This window comes from Mastomys coucha, unplaced genomic scaffold, assembly GCF_008632895.1.
Source record: "Mastomys coucha isolate ucsf_1 unplaced genomic scaffold, UCSF_Mcou_1 pScaffold20, whole genome shotgun sequence".
NCBI classification, from domain to species: domain Eukaryota; kingdom Metazoa; phylum Chordata; class Mammalia; order Rodentia; family Muridae; genus Mastomys; species Mastomys coucha.
The window spans coordinates 105,817,937-105,835,643 of NW_022196903.1; the positions used below are offsets into that span (position 1 = coordinate 105,817,937).

Genomic DNA, 17,707 nt, shown 5'->3' on the forward strand with positions numbered 1-17,707 from the left:
TAATTAAATGAATAAAAGCAACTATTGATATTTTATTAGTAGAGAAAATTTATTGAATAAGACAAATTCTTTAAAAAACAAAAATAGCTTCTCAAGCTCATGTATTCAAGATCTTCAGAATGACCCTCAATGTTTGTTCTACAGAAGCCCAGCACTCATCACCAGTGCAAACTGGTCACCTGTACCAACAAACCACCATGACCAAGGCAGAGAGCCACACCCTCTGCTGTTCACAAGGGAAAGCAAGGCATTAAGCAGCAACTTGCCAGAAGGTCCAGAACTTGCTATTATGAACACACCACATGGAGGGGAACTCCACCACCCAGGCCATTCATTCACTCAGTAGTTGAGAAGAATGCAGTCAGGCTGGCAGGTAATTCTAGTTAGGGTTTCTACTGCTGTGATGAAACACCATGACCAAAAAGCAAGTTCTGGAAGAAAGGATTTATTTGGGCTTACACTTACAGCACTGTTTATCATCTAAGGAAATGACGTTAGGACAGGAATTCAAACAAAACAGGATCCTGGAGGCAAGAGCTGATACAGAGGCTATGGAGGGATGCTGCTTAGTGGCTTGCTTCCACTGGCTTGCTCAGCCTGCTTTCTTATAGAACCCAGGACCACTAACCCAGGGAAGGCACCCTAAATGGGCTGGATCCTTCCCCAATAAGCACTAATTAAGAAAATCCCTTTTAGCTGGATCTCATGGAGGCACTTCCTCAACAGAGGCTCCTTCCTCTGATGACTCTAACTTGTATCAAGTTGACACAGTATCAGCCAGTATATAAGGATATAGGGATTCAACTTAAACATTTATTTTTGCACAATGACTACACTCTTCTCTTCTTCCCCTCTTATATTAGTTTACAGAAGGTAAAGCCCCATCAACATTAATATCATTTAACAGTTTGTGAGCACTAAAAGTCAGCTATCTTTCCTGTCTACCCTTAAACCTTGAAACACAGGGCTCCAAACAGCCCAAATGTGAAACTCAGACAACAGACTTCCTCTAAGACAAGCATGCCTCTTGCTCATTACAGGGCAGTCAATGATTAAAGAACATCAGTATACTCACTGTTGACACTACACATGCCTTGCCTCTAAGGCAGCCTCTCGGCTCACCTACAGTAGCTTAACAACATCAATTATTTCTGAAGTTCAGAGACTGTAGTACATATGTGTACATACACCTACCTAATGTAGAATCTCTAAGCACAAGCAACCAATTCTATATGAGAGATTGGTCTAATAAGCAGAAAATGTTCTCATAGTGGGAAGTATTGAGTATGGATCTTAAGAATTAAATAGTTTCAAAGGACATACTTTAACAACTGCATGAAAAATTCAAATTGTTCAAAGATCATGAGGTTTATACTAAGGCAGGACCCAGCATCTGAAATACCCACCAGGAAATCTGAGGACAACATGAAAGAATTCAATAATACCTACAATAACAAAACATTTAGGAAAAATCTAGCAAAATAGTTTAAAAGAAAAATCCGACCAACCAAACAAAAAATACTTTGGTTTACTGAAAGCTATGAAATTGCTAACAGAAGTTTTAAAAGATATAATAAAATCAGAAGGCATCACATGTTCATGAATTGGAATATGTAATGCCAATACTACTTAAAGCTACCTATAGAGTCAATGCAAAACAACATAAAAATCTCAAAAGCGTATTTTGTAAGAAAGAAAAATTCATCCTAAAATTCACATGTAATCTCAAGAAGTCCTAAATAGCCAAATAACGTTGAGAAAGATTAAAATCAAATTGATTCACATGTAACTTAAAAATAAAACTAGTATGGTACAGGCATAAGGACAAACCAACATCACAGACAGAACAGAGACAAGAAAATAAGCCTTTATATGGTTAGTTGACTGTTTTTGTTTGTTTGGGTTTCTTCTTTCTAGTTTTGAAACAGATCCATGTTTTGCAGGCAAGGATGCCCTCGTACTCATAATCCTCCTGCCCTACTCCTGAAGAGTGCTGGAATACACATGTGCCACGCTGGAATACACATGTGCCACGCTGGAATACACATGTGCCACGCTGGAATACACATGTGCCACGCTGGAATACACATGTGCCACGCTGGAAGGAGCCTGGTTTTTGACAGGACTATCAACAGCATTTCATGGCAAAAGGGAAGACTGCAAAAAATAGTTCTGAGAACTGGGCACCTGCACACAAAAGAATCAAGGTGTGTGCTATCTCACACGATAGCAAAGATTGACTAAAGCCGGAAAACTAAAATCTTAGGAAGAAATCACGAGAATGGGGCAATTTGTACAACAGTGCATTTGGCAAGGACTTCATGTATATAACACCAAAAGTACAAGCAACAAATGAAAAAAAAAAAACCATAAACTGGACATAATAAAAAGTTAAAAGTTTTGTGCACAAAAAGTACTATCAAGAAAGTGAAAGAGAATACAAAAACTGTCTACAAATATTTGCAAATTATATATACAGGAGGGATTGATATCCACAGTAAGAAACCCCTAAAACTCAACCAAAACTCAAACACCCAATTAATAACTAGGCAAAGGACTTGAATAAATTCCAAAACAGATGGCCAATAAGTACATGAACAGATGCTGAACTTCCTAAAAAAATAAAAATCCAATCGTGATGACATACCACTTCCCACCTTGTAAACTTTGTGATGGCTACCTTGGTTGTCAACTTGACTACATTGCAATCAACTAAAACCCAAATAGCTGGGCACACCTGTGAGGGATTTTCTTGACCAGATCATGTGAGGTAAGAAGACACATCCTAAGTCTGGGCTACACTTTTTGATAATAAGCTACATTATAAAAAGATAGAGAAAAGGCAAGTTTCTGCTTTTTCCCTGCTTGCCCTCACTCTCTCTGGCAACTTCATCTATCCTGTTGCTGAGGGTATTAGCTGACATTAGAAACTACTTTTTTGGGCTTCCAACATAGACTGAAAGCCAGCTAGACTAGTTGGACTGAACAACTTGGCCTTTAAATCAAGAGACAGATATTTTGGACTAGCTTAAACCACAGCCTGAAGCCCACGAATCAGTCTCCCCTCTCTCCCTCTCCCTCACCCTCCTCCCCACCCCCTCCTCTGTATGTGTGTGCATGTGTATGTGTGTGTTCTGTTAGTTTTATTTCTCTAAAGAACCCTGACTAATACAGATGGTCTCCACAACAAGGAAACACATACCTAGAAAGTGGATTCTACAACAAACAAAACTAGCAAGTGCTGACAGGATGTGGAAAACTGAGACACAGACGAACTGCCAGTCAGGATATAAAACAGTGCGTCCATTGTGTAGCACATGGAACTAGCATTTGAACCACAAAGTCCATTTAGATACTGTCTGGTTAGCTTTAACTATCAATTTGACACAACCTAGAACCATATGAAAAAAAGTCTCAACTGAGGAATTCCCTACATTAGGTTGGCCCTTGAGTATGTCTGTGGAGGACTGTCTCAATTGTTAATTAGTGTAAGAGGACTTAGCTCACTGTGGGTAGTAACATCCCTAGGCAGGCAGCTCTGAACTGTATAAGAAAGCTAGCTAAGTATAGTCGGGCGCCTTTTTCCGTCCAGCTAGAAGTAAGGAGGCAAACACCAAGCCCTTCTCCATGCAGTTTAATCAGAAACTTTCATATTTACTTCTTCTTACTAGCTAGCTTCTTTTATATTCTTCTATATCTTCTTCTTACGTCTTACTTATTACTACTTACATCTTATTAGTTACATCTTATTAGTTACATACTTATTCCTAATTCTATATCTTACAACTATACTTATATCTTACTTCTATATCTACATCTTCTCTCCTATCCCATTACCAGCCCCAATTCTACATACTTACTATCTCTACATACTTACTCAATACTCTACTCTCATATCATGAGGGATATGTGGGAGAGTGGGGAGTGTTGAGCTGCACCATGTATAGTTTGTACTGGGGATGATGAAACGGTTTGGGGTATAGACAGATGGCTAAACAGTATTATAAAAAAAAGCATTTAACAGCCATGAATTATGCTATATAATTCTATATCCATACATACTTACTCCTATCTATTACATCTTACTTACTCTCCTAACCCATCACCAGCCCTAATTCTACATACTTACTATCTCTACATACTTACTTTATACTCCTCCAGCCCCCAGCCCTTGTGGGTTAAATACTTTCCCTGGTCCCAATCAGCATCAGCTACGTGGCAAAGCATAATAGGCTACGAGAAATCATGCCAGCTTGCATCATAAACTAGAGGCACACAGCTTTTCCAACTAAGGCTTGTTTATCTCAATGCTCTCTGCTCTGGTCGGAGACCAGGTGTTCAAATATATATATATAGGGTGGCAGCTGCAGCTCCCCACAAAGTATAAACTGACCTGAGAGGCTGGGAGCAAACAGGATGCAATGGTTTTGCAATGGTTCCTGCTGTTCTTCTTTGACTGTGAAATAAATCTCTTGGTTAGAAGTCATGCTGTATGAAACAGCGAGCAGACCTTCCTTTAGGTTCCTGGCCCTGACATCCCTCAGTAAGAGATTGTGACCTGGGAGTGTAAGCCAGATAAACTCATTTCTCCCCAAAGTGTGTTTGTTTGTTTAGGGAGTGTCAGAGCTTTTTATCACAGCAACAGAAACAACAGACATGCAATAAAACAAACTGAAAGCAGAGTCTTGAACAGATATCTGAGAACTAACGCATACAAAAACATTATTCACAACTCAATAAGGCAAAATAACTCAATAGATGAACCACAGCATGCAGTAAGGAATACTATTAAAGCCATAAAAAGAAAGAAATTTGAATATTTGCCACAACACAAGACAATAAAAATATTATGCCTAGAATAATAAGCCAACATAGGAAGACAGATACTCTATAATTTCACTTGCATTAGGTAGCCAGAGCAAGCAATTCCACAAACAGATACAACAGAGATCATGAGGGATATGTGGGAGAGTGGGGAGTGTTGAGCTGCACCATGTATAGTTTGTACTGGGGATGATGAAACGGTTTGGGGTATAGACAGATGGCTAAACAGTATTATAAAAAAAAACATTTAACAGCCATGAATTATGCACCTATGAATTAGTAAAAATATGTTATATGCATTTTGTCACAATTAAGAAAAGTAGTAAAGAATTTCCCCATTGTGATTCTGTTTTGCTCATGGGCCAAAGCATTAGCAACAGAAATACAACATTGATCTCAAATTTAAAGTTAGACCAAAACTAAGTAATGTATAACAACTACATAAGCCTTAGACGCTTCATCACAACACTTCATCCAAAGTAAACATCAGAATTTGGCAACAAAAATAATTTTCGGGACTGGAGAGATGGCTCAGAGGTTAAGAGCAGTGACTGCTCTCCCAGAGGTCCTGAGTTCAATTCCCAGCAACCACATGGTAACTCACAACCATCTGTAATGTGATCCGATGCCCCTTCTGGTGTGTCTGAAGACAGCTACAGTGTACTCATATGAATAAAATAAATAATTCTTTAAAAAAAATAATTCTCTTTCTAGGTAGGTTGCCTTAGGATCTTCAGCAACAAATCTTACACTTAGAAAATATCCTCACACTTAGACCAACACAGAGCATCTCTATGATTGGGGTGCTTCCTACCTACAAGGTAAGCAGACCTTAGGGGTCATCTCTTCAGGACACTCTCTTGTTTCTGAAGCAAGCAATAAGCTATTTTATAGTCAATAACTGCTACATTAATCTTATCTAAAGCATACTCCCTTAAATACTGATTAACTTCAGTAAATGACATGGGTTTTATGTTTTTTAAAATTAAAAAAAATGAGGATGGCTCAGTGTTAAATCACTTGACACAAAGCCTGACAACCTGGATTTGGTCACTGAAACCCACATGGTGGAGGGACAGAGCCAACTCCCTCAAGTTACCCTGTAACTTCCTCACATGTGCATGAGTGTATGCACACACATACACAAAATGATACATATAAAAGAAAGTAAAGAAATCCACTACACTTGTAGTTAAGTCTTACCCACATATTCAGACGGCAGTGTCTCTGCAGATTCATCTTTTCTCATTGCTGCAGCTTTTGAAACTCTGCCAGTTTTCTTATATCCTTTTTTGGCCTGATCTACCAGAATCTGGAATTCATTCTGGTGCTTTTTACCTAAAATTCAAAAGAACTGTGAGTGTATGAAGCATCTGCACATGACAAACTGAGTATCAGGTGCACAAGCTACCAGCTACATCATCTGCAGAATCACCTGCACTGAATGCAGGCACTGCCACGCAGAAGACTGCAGAAGGCTGAGGCAGCTGAAAAGTCTTTCTCTTCCCACTAAGCAAATACGAATGAGTGATATCATTTGATACTCAGGTTTTCCTCCTCAAACGCTTCTATGGAAGGGCTTTCCAGAGTGCCTGAAATACAGACTGATAACCATTTCCTCCCTCCGGCCCATCTTACTTTGTTTCAGTGAGGTAAGGACTCACAAAGTACCTCAAACTCATAATCCTCCTGCATCTGCTTCCCAAATGCTGGGTTTTCAGGTATGTGCCATACACTGGTGACTGCCACTTCTAAAATACATTCAAAAGATGGTTTTCTAATTTTCAAGATCCACAAGACTACTAAGACTACATGGATTACAGTAACTGACACAAAAGCCAAGGCTGTAGGAAGCAGGCTTATAATATTTCCGAGCACAATTCATGATTCATCTAACTACTTTCCAATCCCATATCTCTAAGTGCCTCTTCTGCCTCAAGTCTATACCATGACACTTCTGACACCTTTCTTTCCATTATCTACATTCTAACACAGGGTATTTCAGAGTACAATACAGCTAAGGATTCCTGAAATTTTTCCTTCAAGGACTATGAGGTAACACTTATTGTCATAACCATACTAAGATATTATCTGATCCTTAAAAAAGATCTATCATTTTTACTTGTATGGGTGGTTTGCCTCCATTTATGTCTGTGCATTACATATGTGCAGTTCCTATGGAGACCAGGAGAGGGTTTAAATCCTCTGAAAATGGAGATATAGACAGTTGTTAGTCTTCATGTGGATGCTAGGAACCAAACCCGGGTTTTCTGAATAAATAATGCTTTTACATACTGGGCCATCACTTTAGCCCCATCTGTTCTTTCTCATTGCAATGGCATAATATCATGAATGATGTGATACCATGGTGGAGAAAATGTCTAGTGCCCTAGCATTTGTCAAGGAAATGATTCTGTTTCTCTCAGCACACATACAGTACTACTTAGGAAAAACCATAAAATCAACTTGACTAAAACTATCTTGATGGTGGACTGCACGATGGCTACTTAGCAGGCTACATGGTTAGCATGTGTGAACCCCAGCAACTCTCTATATACATAAACAAATATGTGGCAGACAGACCAACACACATCTCTTTGGTGGAATAGTAAGAAAAATAATTAATTTAATTAGATGTTGGCTCTCGAGTATATGACATGCCTTTCTAAAATCCTCCATGGTAAAAACTATCAAAGCACTGAGACTCTGTGATCTAAGTCAGCCATTTATTTAGTGGGGTACAGTTAGCGTTCCATTGATGTATTAAAACATCTTGGCCAACGCAACTAGGGAAGGAAAGGGTTTATTTGGCTTACAGTTCCATATCACTAGTCATCACTGAACAAAGTCAGGACAGGAACTCAAGCAGGGCAGGAACCTGGAGGCAAGAGCTGATACAGAGGCCATGGTCGGAGGCCATGGTCGGGTGCTGCTTGCTGACCTGTCCCTCATGGCTTGCTCAGCCAGCCCAGGGATGGCATCATCACCCTCCCACATCACTCACTAATTAAGATGCCTTACAGGCTGGCTGATAGCCTCATCTTAGGAAGGCAATTTCTTGACATTAGCTTGTATCAAGTAGACATAAAACTAGCCAGAACAGGAAATCTTTTTCTCTTTTGGAGGCAGGTCCTGGAATATAGATCAGGCTACATCAAGCATCCAATCCCCTGCCTCAACGTCCTGATTGCTACTATATCTGGCTCAGGATAACATCTTGAAGTGAAAGCACAACAAAGCATGGTCATCTCACTTGGGTATCTGGTTCACATATTCTCAGAAGTGAATGACAGGACAAGAATGCCAAGGAAATGTACGAAGCTCAAGTCCAAGTAGATCAAGGACCTCCACATCAAGCCACATACACTGAAACTAATAGAAAAGAAAGTGGGGAAGAGCCTCGAGCACATAGGCACAGGAGAAAATTTCCTGAACAGAACACCAATAGCTTATGTTCTAAGATCAAGAATTGACAAATGGGACCTCATAAAGTTGCAAAGCTTCTGTAAGGCAAAAGAACTGTCAATAAAACAAAACGGCAACCAACAAATTGGGAAAAGATCTTTACCAATCCTATATCTGATAGAGGGCTAATATCCAATGTATACAAAGAACTCAAGAAATTAGACTCCAGAGAACCAAAGAACCCTATTAAAAAATGGGGTACAGAGGTAAACAAAGAATTCTCAATTGATGAACACCAAATGGCTGTGAAGCACCTAAAGAAATGTTCAACATCCTTAGTCATCAGGGAAATGCAAATCAAAATAACCCTGAGATTCCACCTCACACCAGTCAGATTGGCTAAGATAAAAAACTTATGTGACAGCAGATGCTGGAGAGGTTGTAGAGAAAGAGGAACACTTCTTCATTGCTGGTGGGATTGCAAGCTGGTATAACCACTCTGGAAATCAGTTTGGCGGTTCCTCTGGAAATTGGACATAGTACTACCAGAGGACCCAGCTATACCACTCCTGGGCATATACCCAGAAGATGCTCCAACATGTAATAAAGACACACGCTCCACCATGTTCATAGCAGTCTTATTTATAATAGCCAGAAATTGGAAATAACCCAGATGTCCCTCAACAGAGGAATGGATACAGAAAATGTGGTACATCTACACAATGGAGTACTACGCAGCTATTAAAAACAATGAATTTATGAAATTCTTAAGGAAATGGATGAATCTGGAGAATATCATCCTGAGTGAGGTAACCCAATCACAAAAGAACACACATGGTATGCACTCTCTGGTAAGTGGATATTAGCCCAGAAGATCGGAATACACAAAATATAATCCACAAACCACAAGAAACTCAAGAAGAAGGAAGACCAAAATGTGGACACTTCATTCCTTCTTAAAAGGGGGAACAAAATACCCATGAAAGGAGTTGCAGAGACTAACTATGGAGCAGAGACTGAAGGAAGGACAATCCAGCCTGATATAGTTGTCTCCTGAGAGGCTCTGACAGTACCTGACTAGTACAGAAGTGGAGGCTCACAGCCATCCATTGAACTGAGTACAGGGTTCCCAATGAAGGAGCTAGAGAAAGGACCCAAGGAACTGAAGGGTTTGCAGCCCCTTAGGACGAACAACAATATGAACTAACTAGTACCCTCAGAGCTCCCAGGGACTAAAGCACCAACCAAAGAGTACACATGTTGGGACTAATTGTTCCAGCAGCATGTGTATAGTAGAGGATGGCCTAGTCAGTCATCAATGGGAGCAGAGACTCTTGGCCCTGTGAAGGTTCTGTGCCCCAGTGTAGGGGAATGCCAGGGCCAGTAAGCAGGAGAGAGTGGGGTGGTGAGCAGCGAGAGGGGGGAGGGAACAGGGGGTTTGTTCTTGTTGTTGTTTTTTGGTTTTTGGTTTTTTTTGGGTTTTTGGAGGGGAAACTGAGAAAGGAGATATCGTATGACATGTAAATAAAGAAAATATCTAATAAAAAAAAAAAAAGAATGCCAAGGAAAATCAACATCACTACTTCCTGTCAAAGAGAGTCAAGTCTCCTCAGTAAGGAGGAGAATGTGACACTGTGAGTGTTACAGTTTCCCAATCACTACCTTTTCTAATGAAACTGGTGGTGATATTAAAGAAGGCAATTTGCAAATAATCTGAACTCAATAAGCCAATATATACCAAATGACTAACAAATAATAATTCAAAGCACACACATATGAAAGATCTGTTGAAAGAACAGGGCAGACCACTGAATTTTAACATAGTGTGGCATGGAAAAACCAATTTTATTGATATGATTTCAAATTCTGCCTAACTTTTCTGAAATAATGTTGATCAAGTTTTAGCATAATATGAATCCTTTCCCAAAAATTTATAAAGTGCTTCATTTTCCCGGTTAACTTTCTGGTAAAGCCAGGTATCTCTCCTATTCATCAACCAAAATATCCCATGGAAAAGATCAAATGTAGAAGCCAACATGAAAATCAGCTTGACAGTAAAGATATTTACAGAAGAGATGGCTCAGCAGGTAAAGAAACCTGCCACCACCTCAGTTTAATCCCTGGGACCATGTGGTGGGAGGGAGGACAGACTCCTACTCTGACCTCCATATGCATTTATGGCATATGGTCACCTCCATGTACTCACACTCAGGAAATAGACATGAAAAGCTTTTAAAAGCTATTTGCAAAAATTAGAACACGCTCCTCATTAATTAAAAAAAACCCAGACTTCTCATGTATGACACATGGAATTTAGTAGCTATGTACATGGTCGAACTGGAAGACTAAAACCACCTAAGACTTCTCTTCGTACCTCCACGCTTCTGTTACCCAACATCCAGTCGCTGGTAGCACCAACAAGTTTTCTGTCACTACATCTTTAGTCTTTCTAGAGGTTTTTTTTTTGTTTTTGTTTTTTTTTTAAAGATTTATTTATTATTATATGTAAATACACTGTTGCTGTCTTCAGATACATCAGAAGAGGGTGTGAGCTCTCATTACAGATGGTTGTGAGCCACCATGTGGTTGCTGGGATTTGAACTCAGGATCTTCGGAAGAGCAGTCGGTACTCTTAACCACTGAGCCATCTCACCAGCCCCCCTCTTTCTAGAATTTTATGAGTGGAATATAGTCAACCTACTGTTTAGCCTGGCTTTTTCAGGCCGCACTGCTTCTAACTCTTATCTATGAGGCTTCAGCAGGCAGAAGCTCCCTCTTCTCCCCTGACCAGTTCGTTTTACTCCACATGGACAGACCACATGGTATTTCTAGATACTTGGTCATCCTGATCAGCATTCCTTCAATGAATACACAATTTCAATGCTAAAGTTTTAATTTGTATTTCACAATAGAGTAGTGAATAATAAAACTACATCTTTTCAGACTAATGAAACTATCTTTTCATGTAATTCTTGTAGCATTGAGTATCTTCTTTAGAGTCTTTTTACTGTACCATTTACCACATTAGAGTTTTTCATATAATGCATTATACTCTGTCAGACCTAACTAAGATTTACAGGTACTTTATCTTAATCAATGGTTGGGGTTTTTTGTTTTGTTTTGTTTTGTTTTTAGTTCTTTTCAAGAGCAAATGTCTTAAACTCCTGTAATCTCAAGTTACATATTCTCTTTTATGGCTCGTACCACTGTAAAGGAAATCTGCCATCTCTGACTTTCAAGTTTTATTGTTTCCCTTTCGAATCTATGTATTACTTCTCTCTTGTCTTACTGCCTCGGCCATTATACATACTACACTACTGAATGAAAGTGTTCATCAACATTTACACCCTGTTCAAAATAGAGTTATAGGTGACATAGTTTCACAATTTTTTTAAGAAGCAAAGGATTAAGCTAATTTACTAAAAAATAAAAGATACAGTGATGCAGACAAGTGTATCATAAGATCCTATCATATGCATCAAGAAATGACAAAATTAAACAGTGAAACCTAGATGGACATGTCAAGACAAGCTAACCATCCAGGACAAATCCTGAGCACCTTAGCTTCCAAGAACGATGACGTCTGTGTCAGCCATGGCAGTCACAGGCTCCCCTCGTATCACCTGATAACTGCCAACAGATTATGGTGCTTCTCATCTTGTTTTCGCTCACACAGCCCTGTGCTACCTGTTTGCCAGCATCTAAAACAAATGTTGACTTACTATTTCATCAGATCCATTTTTTTTTTTTTTAAATAGAGGAAAGCAAGTCAAGTTTCTTACTCCATGTATCTAAGAGTAGACTTATACATTTTTTTTTTTTTTTACATTTTGAGGAGGGAAAAAATTTTATGGTTTGTTTTGTTTCTGTTTTTTTGTCTTGTTCTGGCTACATTACTTGACCTGCCAAGTAACACTGGACCCAGTCTCAATAACAGAAAGAGACAGAGAAAGAGAGAGGGAGAGTGGGAGGGAGAGAGAGGAAGGTTGAAGAATGAGAAGGAGAATCAGCCAGGAACCGGAGTAATAAGCAATTTCAGTCCTCATTAAATTTGAGGCTAGAGATGTTAACTCTTTCAGTACTGCTAGTCTACTACATGCAAGACCTTAAATTCAATCCTTAGCACTGCAAAAATTAAATTAAATTAAATTAAAATTAAAAAAAGAGGTAAGCAGATCTCTGTGTGTTCTAAGTCAGCCAGGTCTACGTAGCAAGTTCAGGAACAGCCAGGGCCATACAAATACTCTGTCTCAGTCTTAGGAAAAAACCAAACAAATAAAAACTGAAACCATCAACTAAGTAAAGAAATAACAACTACCCAGTTAACAAAAACAGTAAGGTGTCACCTGGCAAAGATACACACAGACAGATCACTTCAGGAAAAGGAAATGATAAAGCATGAGAGGATGCTCACAAGAGAAGGAAACCTACTTTTGACACAAATCTCTCAGCCACAGAAGTGCTGTCCCTCCATACAGAGGAACTGTCATTTGCAGGCCTGGGACGATGCAGTCCCACATGCTTCTACGTCTGCACCATCTTCTTACATAATGCTTTCTGAGAACTAACACATACTTGCCAAGTTCTTGGCAATAATTCAGCTCAAAGCTAAATGTTAGTCACAGATCTTAAAAGGAAGGCACCACATAGACACTCCACTAAAACCCAGTTTCTAAAGCAATATTAACAAGATTATTTGAACATTAACAACCATCATTTTTTTAATTATAAAAGATGTAAAACAGCAATTTAAGTTCTCTACAATAAGCACATATTTCATAACTTACGATATTTACTGTGAATTTCCTCTATTTCCTTCTCTGTTTGGTTCTTTGTAAAAACCATGACCTAAAAAAAACAAAAATATTTAGAATTCCATACATCCAAAATGACAAAAATGGAAATCAATGCACAAGTTTAAAAATCTCAACTGTGTTTTTTTTCAAACAGAGGAAGACACCTTCTTTGTGCATAACCTGCATGTTTGTTTCCTGCCTCAGACTTTATGATCATAACCACTGCAGTCTTACTCGGCACTTCCTTCTCATCAACAGATTTATATTTATAAATTTATAAAGGAGGGTGGGGGAACAACCTTTCCCTCAAAACCAGTGGCATCCAGGAAGGAAATCCCACCATGGTTAAATACTGTTTTCTACTTTAACAATATGGTGAAATCTGAGAGGTTGTTTACGTAAGTTAGGATATGTGCCTGAGTGTATGTGGTATAATATGCAAGGCGGTGTGGATGTGCACACTTGTATACATATGAAGATCAGAGAACACTGAGTGTTCTGCTCTTCACTCTCTGCCTTATTTTCTTGAGACAGGATCCTCACTAAACCTGAAACTCAGCTGGTGAGCATAAAGTTTAAGGAATCTTTCTGTCCCTACTCCTCACAACACTGGAGTTATAGGCACACAGCCATGCAAGATTTTTTTACATGAGTGCTGAGATTTGAACTCAAGTTCTCATGCTTATACACCAAGTGACCTTACCTGCTAGCCATCTACACAGCCCTAGTTGTTTATATAATTTGACAAATGTTCATGTTATAATAAGTAGCTTGGCACAGTTATGAATTTTAAGCCAAAGTGAGACTCATTTGTGAAGAGATTTAAAGTTTTGTTTCTTCCCATAAACAGAAACATCCCAATAAAATTTGTAAAGCAACTGTATCCAACTCCAAATAATTGAGAAAAAAATAAATGAAAATACCAAAAGTCAAAACACATGTAAATGTTTGTATCTAGGAGAAAAAAAAGGGGGAAAATTATATCAGGTAATAAATCTTTGACAGTAACGGGTAGTACCATTTTGTCTACCTTTCTGTGCATGTAAGGCTTTTCAAGTAAAATATTAATGGGAAATATTTGGTAGAGGAAAGCAGCCATCTACAAAAGATGGGGAGATGGGGTGAACATGTGCAAAGTTCAATGATGTGAATGTATGAAAACACCACAAAGAAATCCATTGTTTATATGGTTCCCAAAAACAAAAAATACAATTAAGAAAACAAAAGACAAATTTCTTAGGCAGTTTGATTTTTCAGTTGTACATGTCATTTCCTCTTTCTGCTCTGAAACTCGCATAGATCTCTTCTCTAATTCTTGAAGTCCATTTTATCAGTTAAAGTGTGTTTCTGTATTAAGTATATTACATTAGAAACACAAAATCCAGGATAGCCACAACAATTCTGAACAATAAAAGAACTACTGGAGGCGTTTTCAGCCCAGATTTCAAATTGTATTGCAGAGCATCAGTAATTTAAAATACATGGTATTCACATAAAGAGACATGTTGATCAATAGAACAGAACTGAAGACATAGGAATAATTCCACATAACTGCAGACACCTAATTTTTGACAAAGAAACTAAAACTGCACACTGGAGAAAAGAGAGCATCTCCAACAAATAATGCTGGTCAAACTGGATAGCTGCATATAGAATAAAGCTAGATCCACATTCATCATCCTGCACAAAACTCAACTCCAAACGGATCAAGAACCTCAACTTAATACTAGATATAAGGATCTTATAGAAGAGAAAGTAGGAAATAGGCTTGAATTCATAGACATCAGGAAGCAATTTCTGATCAGGACATCAACAACATAGGCACTAAGACCAACAATTAACAAATGGGACTTCATTTGTTATGAAGCTAAAAGCTTTTGTATAACAAGACACCATCATTTGAGCAAAGTGGCCATCTACAGAATACGAAATCTGATAGAGGGTTAGTATCGATAATACATAAAGAGCTAAAAAAAGCTGAACACCAAGAAAACACAATTTTAAAATGGGGTACAGAATTAAACTGCTTTTCAAAAATGAAACACAAATGGCTGAGAAACATTTTTAAAATCTTCAATATCCTAAGCCACCAAGAAAATTAAAACTACTTTGACATTCATCTCACCCCAGTCAGAATGACCAAAGTCAACCAAACAAATGCTGGTGAGGATGCAGGGAAAGCGGAACACTCACTCATTCCTGGTGGGAGTGCAAACAGGTACACTCACTATGGAAATCAGAGGCTCCTCAAATAGATGGAAACCAATTTAATCCAGCTCTCTGTCTTGAATATATACCCAGACTCAGCATGCTACTGTGGAGACACTTGCTCACCGTGCTATCGCTGTTCTAGTCATAAGCTGTAAGCTCCAGACAGCCTAGACATCTATCAACCAATAAATGGAGTTTTCAGTTGTTAAGATAAGTGAAATAATGACATTTACAGGTAAACAGATGGCGCTAGAAGCATCATCCTGAGTGAGGAAACCTAGATCCAATATTGAATGTTTTTTGAATGTCAGCTTTTAAGTTTAGATATACATATTTCTTTTTTTTTAATTAGATATTTTTCTTTATTTACATGTCATATGATTTCTCCTTTCCCAGTTTCCCCTCCAACAAACAAACAAACACACAAACGAACAAAAACAACAAGAACAAACCCCTGTTGCCTCCCCATTCCCCAAGCTTGCCACTCTGCCCTCTCCCACTTATTGGCATTCCCCCCTAACTGGGGCACAGAATCTTCACAGGGCCAAGGGCCTCTCCTCCCATTGGTGATAGATATACATATTTCAATCCAAATAACCACAAAGGTTAGATAGCTAGTAAGAGACTAGAGAGGGGGGTGATCTTCCAAGGAAGAGGAAACAAAATACAGTATTAAAAGAGATAAAGAGGAAAACAGGAGGATCAAATGGGAAAGAGAACGGGAGGGCAGAATAAAGGAGAGAATATACAGGGACACCTAACACTAAAAGCCTTTATAAAACCATATGGAAGCCTACTAGAACAAAAGCTTACAAACACACACACGCGATATATATTGCATATATATCATATATAATTGCATATTATATATACACATATACACACAATAAGTACTTTATAACATATGAAATAAACTTAAATGGAGTCACCCTGATAATGAAAAAGACAATGCCTTAATTAAACATTTTATGTTACCAAATAAAGCTCCAGTGACAAGAATGGTTACATTTTGTTGAACTTTTCCAAGGGGATCTCAAAGACACCTCCAAATATTATGAGCTATTGTCAAAGTTATTGGCTGTTCTCTATAGCCTGATTGGTTAGCCCTATTATTGAAGACATACCTTATATCAAAAACAAATAGAAATTGAGCTGGTGTCCAGCTTGAACCTACACCTGACTACTGACTAGTGTTTATGGTACTGGAAAGTATTCCTGAACACTACCAGGAAAGTAATTATCAATATCACCCAATTACAAACCCTGCAACCTACAACAGAGACTTGCCTGCAAGATATACTGCACAAATAGTGACACAAATGTTACAGGAATAACCAACCACTTTTAAAATTGTTTTTAAGGCCCACTCCATTAGTTGGAGCTCATACCTGACCCAGCTAAAGTGGTCAAGAACCTCAGACTCATAGGCTATGGGCCTAAGGGAAAACCTACTATTATTCTGTTAGTGGAACATAGCGATAAAGTGATTCCTAATGACACACTCATATACCCACATATCAGAGCATCATTCAACACTCATCAGAAAAGATTCTTCTTGTAGTAGATGGTAATTAACAGAGATTCCCAACTGGACAACCATCAGAGAATGAGAGACTTTGGAACACTTAGCCCTACAGGGGATATCTTTATCAAATCTCTCCCCTCAAAGTTTGGGGATCTATGTAGAGGAGGAAGTGGAAAGATTTTAAAAGGCAGTGGTAGTGGATGACTCCAAGAAACAGTTTTTTCCAGACACAACAGGACTAATACAGCTATGAATTCAGAGACTGTGATAGCATGCACAAGCCCTGCACAAGTTCAAACCAGACAAAATCTCCACACTGAGAAAGGAAGTGAACATAAAGCTAGCCAAGAAGCTAGTCAGTTTTCTCAATGGAGTGTCGCTTATGCCCACACTCCAGCAGGTCTCATGCCTAGAGTAGATGGCCAACACAAAACAGACTCCATGGAGGTTTTGTTGTTGTTGTTTGTATACTTTGTTTTATTTTATTTTTTTTGTTTTACTCTATTTCTTTTAGTTTCTCTGAGTTTTTTGTGTGTTTCTTGAATTTTTGTTGTTGGAGAAAAAGAAAAACAATATCAAGTTGGGTGAGTTATGAAGTAGAGAGGAGTTGGTATAGAAAAAAGAATTGATTAAAATATATACAAAAAAAAGGAAATTTAAAAAATAAAACTAAAAGACAAAAAAGTATCACATTAGCTGGGAGGGTTGGTGCCTTTACCCCACCCAGCACCTGGGAGGCAGGGGTTGCTGGGGTCTGGTCTAATGGTGCATGGATTATGTTAATTTGGTCCCCAAAATTACAGAATCTGCACGTCTGCGCAAGACACTGAGGGAGCCTGCCCTGAGTTGGTTTTGATTGGTAAATAAAGTTGTCAGGGGTGCCAGGCAGTGGTGGTGCACGCCTTTAATCCCAGCACTTGGGAGGCAGAGGCAGGCAGATTTCTGA

General features: G+C 38.6%; 1 protein-coding gene across 6 annotated transcripts in view; it reads right to left on the minus strand.

The window, feature by feature from the left end:
- Rad18 (RAD18 E3 ubiquitin protein ligase) overlaps positions 1–17,707 on the minus strand; it is a 77,661-nt gene that overhangs the window by 30,039 nt on the left and 29,915 nt on the right. For 4 of the 6 annotated variants that reach the window (XM_031382839.1, XM_031382837.1, XM_031382841.1 and 1 more), the window contains exons 9-11: positions 13,017–13,077; positions 6,028–6,162; positions 4,394–4,456 (exon numbers count right to left, since the gene is read on the minus strand). In XM_031382839.1, coding sequence (XP_031238699.1) covers positions 4,394–4,456; positions 6,028–6,162; positions 13,017–13,077 — 259 coding nt within the window. Of the gene's footprint in view, positions 1–4,393; positions 4,457–6,027; positions 6,163–11,852; positions 11,931–13,016; positions 13,078–17,707 lie in introns of all 6 variants that reach the window. The other 2 variants (XM_031382842.1, XM_031382838.1) reach the window with 2 other exon arrangements.